General features: G+C 34.4%; 1 protein-coding gene across 5 annotated transcripts; it reads right to left on the reverse strand.

Moving 5' to 3' along the window:
* Positions 1-4,315: 4,315 nt before the first annotated feature.
* LOC129887019 (putative disease resistance protein RGA3) lies at positions 4,316-13,691 on the reverse strand. 5 transcript variants are annotated; one of them, XM_055961955.1, is made up of 3 exons: positions 13,300-13,691; positions 9,379-10,341; positions 4,316-4,676 (listed from the first exon to the last, which is right to left on the reverse strand). In XM_055961955.1, the coding sequence occupies exons 1-2, from the start codon at positions 13,570-13,572 to the stop codon at positions 10,300-10,302; spliced, it is 315 nt and encodes a 104-aa protein (XP_055817930.1). In that variant the 5' UTR covers positions 13,573-13,691; the 3' UTR covers positions 4,316-4,676; positions 9,379-10,299. The 5 variants fall into 5 exon arrangements, with proteins under 5 accessions (XP_055817930.1, XP_055817928.1, XP_055817925.1 ...); XM_055961953.1 differs by lacking the exon at positions 9,379-10,341; XM_055961950.1 differs by having other exon boundaries at positions 9,379-13,691.
* Between the last annotated feature and the right edge of the window lie 326 nt (positions 13,692-14,017).

Genomic DNA, 14,017 nt, shown 5'->3' on the forward strand with positions numbered 1-14,017 from the left:
AACACAATGCATTTATTTCCATAACTGCAAGCGGAATGAACCAGCATTGTGGAAGAGGTAACTGGCCCTCACAAGTTACATAAAATTTTCATGTGTTCATCAGACGTGCAGTTTGATTTGTCATCTTTCTGCTGTAATTGTGTTACTCTATTAATATTGAATTCTTGTGTTCTGATTTTTCAGTGTAAAGTTGTTCAAAATGTTCTTTTCTTAGCATCTCAGACACCTTATTGCAGATATATATGTGGTCCTGAAACAGAAATATTCCTGATTGTTGATGCACGTATCAGTATGCCCAAATCAGCAGGACAAAGTTGCAGGATAAAATATGTTAAGCATGGTATTATCCGCCTTTTCCTTGGCATTTGTTCAAATATAATTTGAATCAAACTAATTTCCATGGTGGAAACTGTAATTTCCCTCCTCGAAAATTTAATTTTATCTTATTGATTATCTAAATGAATACCATGATCATCAACAACCATTAAACATTTTGTGGAGGATTTGGTCCTTGGGTGTATATATCTCTTCTACAATAGCAAAACTCAAAGTAGTTGTAAAGTAGTAAAGATCTTGCAATGGCTAAACAAGTGAAAGCTTGTTGTGTTTGTAGTTGCTTGAGTTGATTCTGATAACAATCAACCAGTGTTTCCTCTTCTGCTTTTGTTATTGGGGAATTGATCAAGTATTACTTAACGTTCTCTTAGTTTCAAGTTATTCCTTAGGGATTGTTGGATTCTCTTTTCTTACTCTATTGAGATTGAGAAACGAGGCAATAGAGAGGGGACTCGGAGTGAGTCTAGGGTCTTGCAGGACATTAGACATATCCATCTTCTGATTTTGAATATAAGTTGTTACGTCTGTTCTAACAGATGTACTTACTCGGGTCTCTCTTATTTCCCATACCGAACTGTATAAACTCATTTTTTCCCCTTAAAATCCATCTCCCAGGGTACATGCTACATATCTTGTAATATGAGATTTATAAGTTGTAGAAAAGTAGCTGAACAAGATCTTGTATTATGATGTTGGTCAAGAGAAAATATGAGACTTAGAAAAGGTAGAAAGTATCTGAACAGATCTTGTATTCTAATGTTGATCAAGAGAAAATATGCTTATTTTATTGTGACGAACTTAGATATATCTTATTAACATGTTTTTCTTCTGAAATGGATTTTGTCATTTTTATGTCCTCTGTTCAGGTAAATATACTAATCTTCTCAGTATTAAGTTTTTTGATTGAGATTTGGCCATTATTTGAGCTTAACATACCTACTTTTTAAACACAAGTTTGACAGGTACAATTCACAGAATTAGCGCCCATTGCCCACATTTCAATCATTTCTTTGAAAAATAGTCATTTATAGTGTCTCAAATTCCACATGTAAAACTTACCATTTTAAATTTCATGACAATAACTATTTTTCAAGATGAACTTGTTGGTTTTTGGTTGTTTGGGAAATGACATGTTCTAATCTCAATTAATGATGCATTCTCACCAAACTTATTGGTGTATTAATTGGCTTAAGTGATCGATGGCCTCTTAAAGTTGTCCGCATATTTTACTTAGATACATTAACTAGCACTAGTACCTATTGAACACATAAATTATTCAAAATGTATACCTATTAACCGCCTCCTATTTACTTTCCAAAAACCTCTCTTAATTTTTTCACTTGTACTCCTTTTTTGTTTTTTGTTCTTTGCTAAAAAAAAATCATTCTTTACGGAAGAAAAAGATTCATGGATCAATTCTTGTCTTTTCTAGTTACCATCGGAGCACCTTATCACCGTCATCTCCGTTTATGTGATTTAGTACAAGAAATAATATTTTTTGTTTACAATTTCTATTTAACACTTGAATCTATAAGTTTCTTTTTTATTTTTTAATGATTTATTGTTATAAGAAGAAAAAAATTGAGCTCCTTAAAGGAATAACGGGAGACAATGATGAGGGGAAGAAGAAATAATGAGGGAAAAGAGGTGGGTTGTTTAGTTGGGGAGGGTGGCGCGGGAGGTGGGGGTGGTTGTTTAGGTAATGAGTTTTCCTTTTTTTCTTTTTTATAAAGATTTAAATTATTTTTTATTTATTAAATTAAAAATCTTTTTTAATTCAGCCTTTATGACACGTGTCATTGTTTTATTGTTTGATTTTCATAACATTAAATGTGTGAGATACACGCATAGGATTCTAAAAATTGATTGTCATTTTTTGTTTAATAGGTATAAATTTCTTTAAGATTGAAGTGTTTAATAGATACTAATCCTAATTAAGATGTCTAAGTAAAATATACGGATAACTTTAAAGTAGTGTCGAATAATATATTTATCATAACCAAAATATTACTTGTCATGTCATACTCACCTTCCCTGGACTTTCCATATATAGCCATGATACCTATTGTGTAATTTTTTATTAAATATTTAATAAACGTCTTATTCAACTCAGATACTGCATTTATTAATTTATCTATACATGTTCTTGGTAGCTCATTTAAGGAGACTTTTCCCCCTCTTCTTCCAGTGGGGATGCATGCAGATGACTGCCAAGGCTCTTTAACTCTGCAAATAAATGGCAACCATAAACTCTGTATATTAAAAGCAATTATCTTGACTTCTAAATAAATGAAAAGAAAATTACCTTATATTTTGACCAAAGTAAATATGAGATAGATGGAGCTAAGAGCTTCTCCAAATTTACCTAGTAGCCAAAACTTTCAGTTTGGCACCCAAAATATTTGTCAATACAATATCAACAGGTGTAAAAAATGTTGATTCACAAACTACTTTAGATGGCTGTCTAAAACAAAAACAACTTGTCTAAAATCTCACCGTTGCTAAATGCCTCATCAATTTTTCACTTTCATTTGTCATCATTTGCCATTACATATTTTATTTTTGCACGCTTTTTATCACTTAATTAAAACTTCACAAATACTAAATATTTTTGAATCTTGTGGTCTTAATATTGGAAAGTTAATAGTAAGTCCTTAATAAGAAGGGTAAAATAAGGAGTTTTTGGCCAAAAACATCCTTAAATTATATCTCAAACTTAAATTACATTCTTAAAATATTCTTTTTGGCATAAAACATCCTCCAAGTATTTGAAAGTTAACAATTTTCATCTTTTTGTTAGATATTGTCAAAAAATAAAAGGATCCTACAAAAATATGTGCAATTCACTTGAACAAAAAGTTTTCCTACATAATTCATTACCTACTAAAATTCTTGAACACCATTGCTTGCTGTAACAAAAAATATTTGGAAGGAGTGAGGATATATGATTTGCTCTTCTTCTCTTTTGCCAACGAAAAGAAGTTGAAGCTTAATTATCTTCACCTTCTTCAAAGTCAAATTGTAGTTAGATCAATAATTTTTTTGGTGCAATCTGATTGGGGTGATCAAAATTCTGATTACGTCTCGCATTCGAGTTTTTAATCAAAATTCTAATTATGTCTCTCATTCGAGTTTCATTTTCCATTAAATAAATGGAAAAAAAAAACTGTTAATTAAAAGATTTTGCATAATCCTAAACTCAATTGCCCAAAAAATTCACGATATTATTTTTTGCGTATCTCAGAATAATAAATACGAAGTAGTGACTTGATTTTTGTGGAATCTATTAATTTTTTAACAAATTCTAGCAAAAGAATGAAAGTTGTTAACGTTTAAATACTTAGAGGATGTTTTTTGCTAACAATAATATTTTAAGGATGTAATATAAGATTGGAATATAGTTTAAGAATGATTTTGGCCAAAAACTAATTATACCTAGATTTGTTAAATCGATTAAGTAAAAATTGATATTTATTTTTTTAATACAGTAGACGAGTAAAAGAGTCCTTTCCCTTAATTCTATATTCTGATTTGCAGTTGTCTTAATGGGTACAAACGGATGAATCTAAAGAGTACTATTTTGTTGAACTCAATGAAGTGCTTTTTTGTTCTGATACGTGACTGTCCTGACACGAATAGTTGTCACTTCAAAAAAGATAGTACTAAAATTTAAAATCGTTTTATTGCAAATATTTGAAAAAGAATCTTAAGAGTATGGTTGATTCTTGAAAGGAATTGTGACTAATTATTTTGATATACGTACTGCGTGTAAAAGCAAATAGGTCACGAGAAAGCAAACTGTTAAAAAACAAAAACAGAGACAAATTATCACAGGAAGCAGTAGCTAAATTCCCTTAGCAGTGAGAGACAAATTGGAGCTTCAGATTCAAAGAAGAGTAGGAACAAGTTGAACTTGAAAACTCCAAAAGAAATGGACTTTTAGCTTACTGTATCCTTGCAAGAAAATTATATTCCTTCCTATCATATCGCTTTCCATATACCATAAAATAAAACATAGATTCTCTCGTAACTTATACATGTGTTTCTAAATTGCAAACCAAACACCATATTGAATTTATAAATGAATAACTTTACCTCCTAGCTAGTTACCAAACATGATAAGTATTACTTATAGAAGATTTAATATCAACATAACTCACCTCCAAACCAGCTACAAGGGATACCTAATGGTTTAGTACACTAACTGGCCCTTCATAACATACAGATACAGAATGGAGGCAAAAACAGATGACATTTAAAAAGAAGAACATTCAGCTTTGCTTCCATATTTAGCCATCAGCTGCTTGGTTGGCTTCCCCACCACCTTGGTCAAGGATAAGCTGCAACCATCACTGAGATTTAATTAGCATCACATTCGTTTCCATTAGTTAGCATGTTGACTACCTTTTCCGTTAGTTAGCACGTCGACTACCTTTTTTCCAACTTCCAATGCATATAAATTAAAAGGCAATGGTTGAGGTGAGTGAAAGCTGGCTCAAACAATTAATTAATTAAATGACAATGCTACCACAACCACGATATAATCTCTGCAAAATGTGTTTTGAGTGTTGAGAAGGGAATACTTGTGGAAAATTCAACAATTTATCCCCACTGTTATTTCTAGTTACATCCCATACTCCCCTCATTCCAGGGTTTGCTTTAGCATCTGAATCAACATTCAGTTTATATAAGTTAGTAAGAGAAGGGTTCCATTTCACTTCTTCAACAGTTTAATGGAGGATACTATTGGTACATGCCTGGGTTGTACATATAATCAGTTACCCTTGTAACAACATTGTGGATACCGAGCACTTTTTATTTATTGTTAAATAAATTTTTATTTCTATTTAGCCATAGGTGCCAAAAGCAGCCTCTCTACCCAACAAAGGTAAGGGTAAGGTCTCATACATTCCCAGACCGCACCTGTGAGATTACACTGGGTATGTTGTTGTTGTTACCGGAAACAGAAAGGGAATAACTCTTGCAATTTCAAGTTATGCACAATATAATTTTGTTAATGCATTCATGTTTTATCTAGAAAAAAGGGTTGTGCATATTGGTGTGTTGAACTCTCTGATTAGTCCAAAATGTTTTTGCATATTTCCATTAAGAAAGATATGTTCAAACATTTTCTACCTCATTGCAGCCCAATAGCATAAATTATTATATATGTCTGATCCTGTGTTTATGAAGGAGGTCAACTGTTGGAATTATGTCATGCACAACTAGCCAAAGTAAACGTCTATTTAGTTTCAGAGCCACTTACAGTTAAGTCTATGATCTTTTCCAAGTTGTGGTGGTAAAAGATGGTGGGCTGACGGAGTACTGAACAACTCATTTCCATTTAGTTTCCATATGAAGATCTAGAAATCTTCCTAGTGGTTGGAACTTCTAATGTAAGTGTTGTCCAATCTATTGACAATGTGCTCAGGAAGTTCAACAGAAAGATTAGCAAGGGAAATTAAATCTGTTTATCATGTAAGTTGTCGGAGATGGTTTAAGTGTTCCTCATTGAAGTAAGAGGCCCATGAATCATGTTACATAATGCCAAGGAATGTTGGATCCAAGAGTGCTCGTCCCAAAACTTTATTTTTTTCTCCATCTCCTACTATCCAGAGAAGACCTTCAAGACAAGATCCCAAGTATGGAAGCTATTTCTATCTATATTTCTTGAATTAAAATATCTTGCATTCATTAATTGTTCGTTGTTATCATTATGAAATCTTCAAGCGAGTGATGCAAGAAGAGCTTTGTTCTTCTGACTTGATTTTTGTAATGCTAGTTGGTAGTGAAATGGTTTGCACGATATGGTTTAGTAGGGAGGCCAACGTTGATTCAACAAGCTAAGCATTATTGTTCTTCCTTCCATATTGAAATATTTTTGCTTCCACCCACTAAGCTTGTCCGAGAAGTGATCAATTATGAATTGGAAGTCACTACTGGTCATTATTCTCATGAAACATGGAACAACAAAGGTATTCCAGAATAATTAGTAGTTGCTTTCATGACAAAATGGTTGGAGATAATCCTTGGTTATGCATATGGTTTGAAAAGAGGACCTTAGACTTGTTTGCATTTATCCTTGTCCAAACAGATAATTGAAAGAATTTAGGTGTGAATAATAGAATGACAATTTCCAAAGCAGCTTTGGCCATTAGAATTAGGTCATCAGCAACGAATATATGTTTAAGATAAGGACAGATCTGGAAATTTTAAAGGGTTCCAATTTTTCAGACTTATTTACTGATAAATTTCTCTTGATAGAACCTCCACACAAATGATAAAGAGGTATGGGGACAGGAATCTCCTTGCCTGATACATCTTTTGGGTTTAAAGGAAATGATTTGAGTACCATTTATTTATAAGAATAAAAGCCGCGGAGGTGGTGATACAAGCCACGATAAGATCAATGAGATCCAAAGAGAAATCTAAATAAGATAGGGCGTAACGCACAAAGGAATACTCGATCCTACTTGAAGGAAATTGGATTGGGTCACCCATGTGGGTCAACCCAGATCCATATTAATATATAAATATTATATATTTAATTTATTAATTAAAAGGGAAGAGACACAACTATTTGAAAAGTTGTGTCCCTTTAGGATTATAAAAGGTTTCTCTTTCAGAGAAACAAAGTAACTTTTCCTAAGAATAGAAAAAAGAAATGCAACTTTTTTTCTTCCTTCTTCTTCTCCAATAAAGTTCCAAGTGAGGATTCTCGTGAAGATTTCTTCTACGAAAAGCGAACAATTGTAACAGGTACGTGATTATAGACTGTGGCTTTATATGGCGTAGTCCGTTTTTGTATGTGATTACACTTTTTGACCAGTGAAATAATATTTAATAATCCTAAAAACTATGCGTTTGATTAGATTCTTCACTACTAAAAGCCCTCTTAAGATCAATCTTGATTATCATATTAGCTTTTTGCCTTTGTTTTCTTAAGGTAGTTTATGGCTTCTTGCTCTTGGACTATGGTAGTATTCTCAACATTTGTATGTTTTTCTTATAAAGCTGCATTGGGTTGGATTAGTTAATTGTGGTAGGAAGGTTTGATTTATTTACCAGGAATTTGGCAGTGATATTATACATATTGCATTCACTTATAGGTCTGTATTGTCTAATGGTTTTACATTAGGAGATTTAGGTATTGTTTAAGACATTAGAAGACCAATACTTTTGTCTATAGTGTGTGCCCGCATTCACTCCTACACACATTAGAACCTTTTTGAGGGCTTCCTCTCGAATTAACTTTTTTCTTTGGTACTTCTCTCTGGAATTTATGGTCCTGTATGAGGTAGATCATAGACTTTGTGTGAATGATCTATCCTATGACTGAAATTTCCATATTTAGGCTTAAAGTTTACTGCTTCGAATTCATGTCAAGCTGTCGCATGTATTATTCGGTTCTATTACCAATTCTAAGACTTTTGCTATATCTGTTGATTTCTAAAGAAGACTTTTACTATGTTGCTAGACAAAAGATATTTCTCCTATCCCAGTACTGCTACAACCAAGAATTATACTTAATCTTAGGCCAGTTGAAGAAATAGATATGATGAGAGCCTAAAATCACTGGGACTAAGTAACAAATCTCTAGCATTTCGTATGACTTCTACGACAAAGAACACTGCTGATCATATAGCAAATGGAAGGAGTCTCAAGGGAAATAGATGAATGAGGCGCAATTGCTAAGAACATAATGACTACTTACCTTTGCTCACTAAAATAGCAATTTTAGCTCCAAAATCTTTTAATTAGTAGATATTCTAGGTAAAAGACACAAGGAGCCATTCGATTTGGACGTATGATACATCTGGATTACCATAAATGGGATACTCAAGAGGATAGTAATAGAAGTTAATGCAATTGGTAGGATTAGAAAGGATAGAGTAGCGTAATACATTATGTGGAATGATGTACTAATTACACCAAAATCCTGATGGTAAGGGGCACTCCCATAATACTCACAGTTGATGCATAAATTACACAAATAGATAGCATTCTGGTATTTAACCAGGAACCTTGATCTGTTTAATATGAATCTATATGAACCTTTTAACTGAGAAACCAAATTGACCAACTCCATAAAACTTTTGGATGAGAAACCAAACTGATACTGCTATATACATGTTCAGACTGTCAATCAATCTACTAGCTCAACCCAAACTAGTCGGTGTCAGCTATATGAATCCTTTATATCCATTCCACTCTATCTGGGCATAATTCATTTCAATACTCAATAGTCTCTTTTTAGGGAATTTAAGGATTCTCTCAACGTTATCCAGAAAAGAAAAGAAAAAAGCAAGGGCTCCCTCAAACTAGAGATTCTTTAACTCCCACACTTATTCTATACTAACATACAAATCTTTAACGAAACATAAAAATCCCCTGGAAACAAAATAACTAATGGAAGTTTAACAACAATAACTCTACCTATGCTCACGCCAACAAATTCTTTTACAAATGAAAAGCAAGAACAGTGTTTCTGTTATACTTCTCCCTTTCGTTTTGGTTTGACCAACTATCTAACTTTAGCTTGTCGAATAAAATAACCACCTCCTTAAATGCAAAACTACCATCAAGAAAAGTCAAACTGACATACAACAATTATGAAATACTAATTATTAATTTTAAATTTGATGTAACATCTTATCCTCAATCAATATTAGAAAAATCATTTCAGTAAAAGGCATCCCGCGTTCAGGTTAGGTCCAGGGAGGGATGCACCCCAAGGGGGTGTAATGTAGGCAGCCTATCTTGACGCAAGCATCAGTAGTTGATCCCACGGCTCAAACCTGTGACCCATATGGGTCACACAGAGATAACTCCCAGGCTCCCCTTCAATACATCAATAACAAAGTCATTCATATTCAATATCTCTCTCTTTATCTCTGTGAACAGCAACTCATGTTGAACAAAATGAGAAGTAGTATTTATTTATTTTGAAACTGGTAGCAGTCAAAATGAGAAGTAAAATATAATATTCTGATTGTTTCAGTGTAACCAAAAAAAGCAATTGATCTAAAATACATTAATTACCTGTCATATCTTGGATATATGGGCCATTAATCTTGATGAATGGAACATGTTTTATCTTGTGCCAATCTTCTCCAACATCCTTTCTGCATCTTAATCCCAAGTGTGGACAGCCCCATATAGACAGAAACTGAAGCTTGGTTAGCTTTTTCACTGATTCTGGTAGAGAACTTAACTTTACACAGTACCACAGCTCCAATTCTCTAAGGGAAATGAGGTCTCCTAGCTATTCTGGAAAACATCTCAGAACAGCTCCATATATGCAGAGTTTGGAGAGACATAAGGTGTTGCATAGTCATCGGCAAGGTTGTCAAGTTTCCACAGTCAGAGAGTGATGCATATTGAAGAAACTGTAAACTTTGTAATCCTTTTTCCAGGCTAATGTTATGGCAACCATGAATGGACAAGGACTTCAAAGTCCCAAGTCCACAGGAATCGAGCATAGAACTGAGATTCTTACAGTTACTGATGCTTAATGACTCGAGACAAGGAAGAACTTTCAGCTCATTCAAAAGACTTCGAATCTCTGGAAAATATCTAATTTCTACAGACAGCAGACTTATATTGTTTTTCAGCAACCCTTCAGGTAACTGTATAAGTTCCAAAAATTCACTGATCATAAGATGAGTAAGGGAGGTAACCTTGGCTGCTGTCACTGCTAGTAATTCACTGCTACAACCAGACAATTCTAATGAGTTGAGAGAGGGAAGATATGGCAAGTTATTCAAATAGGGACATGCCTCGCAAATAAGTTTCTTTAGACAAGGAAGAATCCCATGATCTTCATTAACTGACCATCCCAATAGACAGGGCATATTGCTGAGAGTCAGTTGCTACAGTGATACAAAATGGATAACCGAATCCTTTTCATCAGAACTACCGCAGAAATACATTGCAGAATCCATTCCATCAACAGTGAGAACCTCAAGAAAAGGCAGCTTCTCTAGTTGGGGCAGCTCTGCGCATCTGTGACATTTGAGAAGTGAGAGTTCCACAATGTTTATCAAGTATGTAGCCATCAACCAACTGGGGAAATTTGCACCAATATAACCCTCTACGTGTAACTTGTTAGTAAATTGTATTGACAACAAATGATGAAACACCAACAATAAATTCTGAAATAAAAGATAGAACCAGAACAGAAAATAAGAACAGTGCTTGGTAAAATTATGTAAGAACAAGAAACCGAGCCCACTGAATGCACAGTGTGTCCTTAAGGAAATTATTCCCCTCAATGTACCAAAGGTTTTGGAATCTTTCCTCCCAGGATAAAACGATTTACTCACCAGAATAGCGGTACAGCAAATTATGGTGACTGCGAACTACTTAATGGTTGTATATCACACGAGTTGTAGGAAGTGTAGAAAGAAGAAGAAGAAGATGTTATTTCAGAAATTTCATATGGAACATTCTGAGGATTAACAGATATATATAGACTATTTGCACCTTTTAAGAAAAGGCACCTGTTGGAAAAATGTTTGACTGTTGAGAAAAAGGTTTGCAACTTTTCGGACAAGGTTGCAACCTTTCAAAAATTCGTTGGAAAAAATGGAGGGAAATATTTTTAAATTAATCCGGGAAAGAAACGGGTCGCGGGTCAGGATTTTTTCACTTAATTAATTAAATAAATAAATAGTATTAATTAATTAAAATTTAAAGGAAATTTGGTCCAAAAAGATTATCAATCAAATCAATTGACCAAATCCGAAGCCGAAGCCGAGCCGAGCCAGCGACGACGACGACGGCGCGAGGGGAGACCCTCTTCTTGACCCTTTAGCAACATGAAGGAGTGCTTCTACTTTTAAGTAGGAGACTTTTCCTTTCCACCACCTATGTGGGACCAAAGCTTATTTAATAAAGCAAGAGAGAACAGATCATTTTTCTCTCCACTTCTTTTTCCCTCAATTTCCCATTCAAACTATCAATTAAACCCAACATAACTTCCTCAAATCAGAATTTGGTTGAAGGCCCTCAACAACTCGCTCAACATTTTCTCTCATCTCTATTTCTTCAATTTGAGCCCATATTAATTTTAGAAATCAGATGTGCTTCCTCCCTTTCAAGTTCGCATTTTTGGCACATATCTCATAGGACAAATTCTCAAGGTTTTTGATCATTAATTCACCATGAAGATCGAGTCTCTGCAATTCTGAGATGTCACTAGCAGCAGCATTGCTGACAATGTAAACTGGCAACGTTTGAAGGGATCTCATCTGTCCAATGCCACCAGCTAACATAGTTAAGGATGTGCATCCGTATATATCCAGATGTCTAAGGTTCACCAACCTTCTAATTTCTCCCGGAAGTTTTATCAGATGGTTGCAATGATTCACTATTAAAGCTTCAAGATTAAGGAGGCAACAGATAGACTTAGGCAATGTTTTCAGCAGAGTATGTGAAAGATTGAGGTACCGCAGATGTAATAAAGTACCAATTGAATTAGACAACTTCTTTATGCGAGTACCGCCGCAATCTAAAGCCCGAATAGATTTAAAGCTCAAAAAGAAACTCTTGGAAAGTTTTGTGATATTTCTCTGCCCATCCAATAGAAGAAATGATCGCAGCTTTTGAGCACTCTTCAACATGCCGGGATTTTTAGGTACCACCTCATTGCCAAACATCTATAAGTGGCATGTCGCCACAGGAATGATAACTTCCTCGCCAAATTCTTTTGTTAAACAATCAACACCGCCTACAGATTTGGCAAGATCATGAACATGATCATGCATGTCACACTAGACTATATTCCCATCAAAATCTCTTCTCACATTTTGGAAGAATAAGCGCCACAACAACTCATTGAAATAACCATTCCCAACTTCTTCTGGTGGTATGCTTTCAGAGGACGGAACAAATCCTTCCGCCATCCATAGGCATATCAAGGTGTTTTTATTTATCCGATAGCCCTTGGGAAATATAGAACAATATGCAAAACATTGTTTCAGATGTGTTGGCAAGTATTCATAACTTAATCTTAGTGCCGAAACAATTCCAGCTCCATCTTCATGTCCCATAAGATCCCACATTGCACAATCTCGGATGAAAGACCACTCAGATTTCTGATTCTTCAAGCACATTAAACTTCCAAGGGCCTTTGCCGCTAAAGGAACTCCCCTACATTTCTTTGCAATTTCTTTCCCAACCTCCTCAAGAGCTAATAGTTCTTTTTGCCTATTCTTAGATGCAAGCTCCTGAAATAAGGACCAGCAATCACCATCTGAAACGCCTTCCAAACAGTATGGATTTGTTGTGCCCATCAGTAATGCAACCTTCTCATTGCGAGTAGTCACTAGGAGCTTACTCCCATCCAAACCATTGTGAACTAAATTCTTTAATCTCTCATATTTCTCATGATCATCATCCCATACATCATCTAGGACAAGCAAAAATTTCTTGCCCAATATCAACTCCTGGACACGCTGCTGGATCACATCCATCTCTACAAGGTTACAACTACTACTAGTGCCAGATTCTATGATTGCTTTAAGAAGTCTTTTCACATTAAATCCTTCTGAGACACAAACCCATATTCTTGTATCAAAACTATTCTCCACAACGGCATCATTATAAACCAATTTTGCAACTGTTGTCTTCCCAATTCCTCCAATTCCAATAATACTCACAACTGACACATCTGATCCTATAAGTAGCTTGATTATATTATTTTTATCCTTATTTCTCCCTAAAATCTTTGATTCAATTATATAAGAATCTGATTGTGGTCTTTCACAAGAAAACCCTTTTTGATGAACAACATCCCTAAAATGGAATTTGGCTCTCATTTGCAACAAGGTCTAATTTTTCTCCAACTTGTTTTAGTTTCAACTTCATACCATAACCCAAATAAAGTAATGTACCATTCAGATAAAGAGAATTGACAGCATGAAAAACACAATAACGGGTTTCCCGGTCATCGAGAATTACCTTATGGCGGAGTAATTCAGTCATGTATTCATCCAACAAATCATCTGCTTCATAGACTATGTCTTTGAGCTTCACCAGCCAATTCTTCAAAGCTTTTTCTTTCATTTGCCTTTCCTCAGCATCTTGTAGGACAGCTTGAATTGTTGATAATGTGCTCTGCAGATTCAACATCTCTTTCTTTGTACTTCCTAGCAGTCCATTTCTTTGGAAATTTTGGGAAGCTGTCTTTTGGAAGAGGACTTCCATTAGAGCAGAAAGTACTGCTTCCGCCATGGCTGATATTGAAAATTGTGGAGATCTTGTGAGTGTATCAACGACAACAAATATGTCTGATTAGTAAAGCAAATCAATTTCCTACTACATACAAGGCTAATTGCCTGTGTTGTAGTGAAGACTACGAGTCAAATAAAATAGTAAGTCAACATGTATTGGATGGGCTTTAAGTTAGTTAAAACTAATTTAAAGTCTTTTTTTAACCTTTTGGACGTATTTGTCTAATATTAACTTTAAGTCATAAAGTTTCTAAAGCAGTCAAAATGAAAAGTTAGGATTCCTAACTTTTTTTTGTAAGTGCTTAAAGTCATTTTCTTTGACCATGAAAATTACTTTTATATCTCTTATATTTTAACTAAATTCTCAAACTACCCTTTTTATTCTTTTAACCCTAAAATTCACATGATTTTCCTCATTTAAGCACTTTTATCCAAACACTCAACTG

Source organism: Solanum dulcamara, chromosome 4 (genome assembly GCF_947179165.1).
Source record: "Solanum dulcamara chromosome 4, daSolDulc1.2, whole genome shotgun sequence".
Taxonomy (NCBI): domain Eukaryota; kingdom Viridiplantae; phylum Streptophyta; class Magnoliopsida; order Solanales; family Solanaceae; genus Solanum; species Solanum dulcamara.